At 43.6% G+C, this 1,815-nt stretch overlaps 1 protein-coding gene across 1 annotated transcript in view; it reads left to right on the forward strand.

Annotated features, from left to right (window-relative positions):
- The window catches only part of CCDC62 (coiled-coil domain containing 62), a 63,822-nt gene that overhangs the window by 13,813 nt on the left and 48,194 nt on the right, over window positions 1–1,815 (forward strand). The window contains exon 3 of the mRNA XM_037744227.1: window positions 159–325. Within this exon, the coding sequence (XP_037600155.1) occupies window positions 159–325 (167 nt within the window). The remainder of the gene's footprint in view (window positions 1–158; window positions 326–1,815) is intronic.

The raw sequence follows: 1,815 nt of genomic DNA on the forward strand, positions 1-1,815 counted from the left end.
GCCTCCCAAAGTGCTGGGATTACAGGCTTGAGCCACTGCGCCTGGCTTCTTTCTTGCTTGTTAAACACTCTGCTCCTTAAAACCAAAAAATAAATAAATAATAAGAATACATTTTAAGCTGAAGGTCTGACTACAGATTATTGATGAAATTTCCTCAGGTGAACTACATAAAAGAACTGAAATAATCAGGTCACTTACGAAGAAGATAAAAACCCTTGAATCCAACCAAATGGAATGCCAAACGGCTCTCCAGAAGACCCAACTACAGCTTCAGGAAATGGCTCAAAAGGCAACACATTCTTCTCTTCTCTCTGAAGACCTTGAGGTTAGGTTTATTTTTTTATAAGCTTCACTAGTGCAAATTCCCTTTGTGCTTTGGTTATTGAAAAATTAGATTGAAATGTTTCATTAAAAATGCATGTGAGTCACTTTTCATTTAATGTGAAGAATAAAAGAATTAAAGAAAATTGAATTTTAAAAAAATTTTAAAAAAGAAAATAAATGCATGTGAGGCCAGGCCCGGTGGCTCGGTAGCTCACACCTGTAATGCCAGCTCTTTGTTTGGGAGTCTGAGGTGGGAGGATTGCTTGAGCCCAGGAATTCAAGAGCAGGCTGGGCAACATGGCAAACACCCATCTCTATAAAAAGAAGAAATACAAGGCCGGGCATGGTGGCTCACCCCTGAAATCCCGACACTTTGAGAGGCTGAGGTGGGTAAATTACGAGGCCAGGAGTTCAAGACCAGCCTGGCCAATATGGTGAAACCTCGTCTCTACTAAAAATACAAAAAAGAAAAAAAAAAAAAAATTAGCCAGTGTGGTGGCAGGTGCCTGTAATCTCAGCTACTCGGGATGTGAGGCAGGAGAATCACTTGAACCCAGGAGGCAGAGGTTGCAGTGAGCCGAGATCTCACCACTGCCCTCCAGCCCGGGTGACAGAGTGAGATTCTATCTAAAAAAAAAAAGAAATAAAAAATGATCCAGGTGTGGTGGTGCACTGCTGTGGTCCCAGTTATATTTGGGAGGCTGAGGTGGGAGGATCACTTGAGCTCCGGAGGTCAAGGCTGCAGTGAACTGTGATTGTGCCACTACATCCCAGCCTGGGTGACCAGAAAAAAAAAAAAAGAAAGAAAGTATATGGAAGCCAGGCACAGGGATGTGCACCTGTAGTCTCAGCCACTGAGGAGACTGAGGCAGAAAGATCGCTTGGGCCCAGGAGTTCAAGTCCAGCCTGGGCAACACAGTGAGACCTCATCTCAATAAAAAACAACAATGACAAACAACCAATGCAAAAGCGCATATGTGTGTGTGTGAAGGTGTCTGTACTGATCCAGCCCTTGTCGTTTTGTGTTTATCCTATGGTTGGGGTTAGGTGCACAGCACTATCCTGTCTTAGAGGCTGAGCTTCAGTACAACGCTTTGTAATTGTTAGACCATTTGGTTTAGTAGCATCTACCATTTAATCAACAATGTGTTATTTTAGAAAGCTTTCCTCAAAGATGAGATGGGTGGTATCATCAACTTTTGGTGCCTCACCGATGTTTTCTAAATTATTGTGTCTTTTTTTTTTTCTTCTTAGGAGAGACAGGGTTTCACCATGTTAGTCAGGCTAGTCTAGAACTCCTGACCTCACGGTCTGCCTGCCTTGGCCTTCCAAAGTGCTGGGATTACAGGCCAGGTGTGAGCCACCCCACCAGGCCTTTTTTTTTTTTTTTTTTAAGATGGAGTTTGCTCTGTTGCCCAGGCTGGATGCAATGGTGTGATTTAGGCTCACCACAACCTCTGCCTCCCAGGTTCAAGCAACTCTCCTGCCTCA

Source organism: Cebus imitator, unplaced genomic scaffold (assembly GCF_001604975.1).
Source record: "Cebus imitator isolate Cc_AM_T3 unplaced genomic scaffold, Cebus_imitator-1.0 Scaffold169, whole genome shotgun sequence".
In the NCBI taxonomy this organism is placed as follows: domain Eukaryota; kingdom Metazoa; phylum Chordata; class Mammalia; order Primates; family Cebidae; genus Cebus; species Cebus imitator.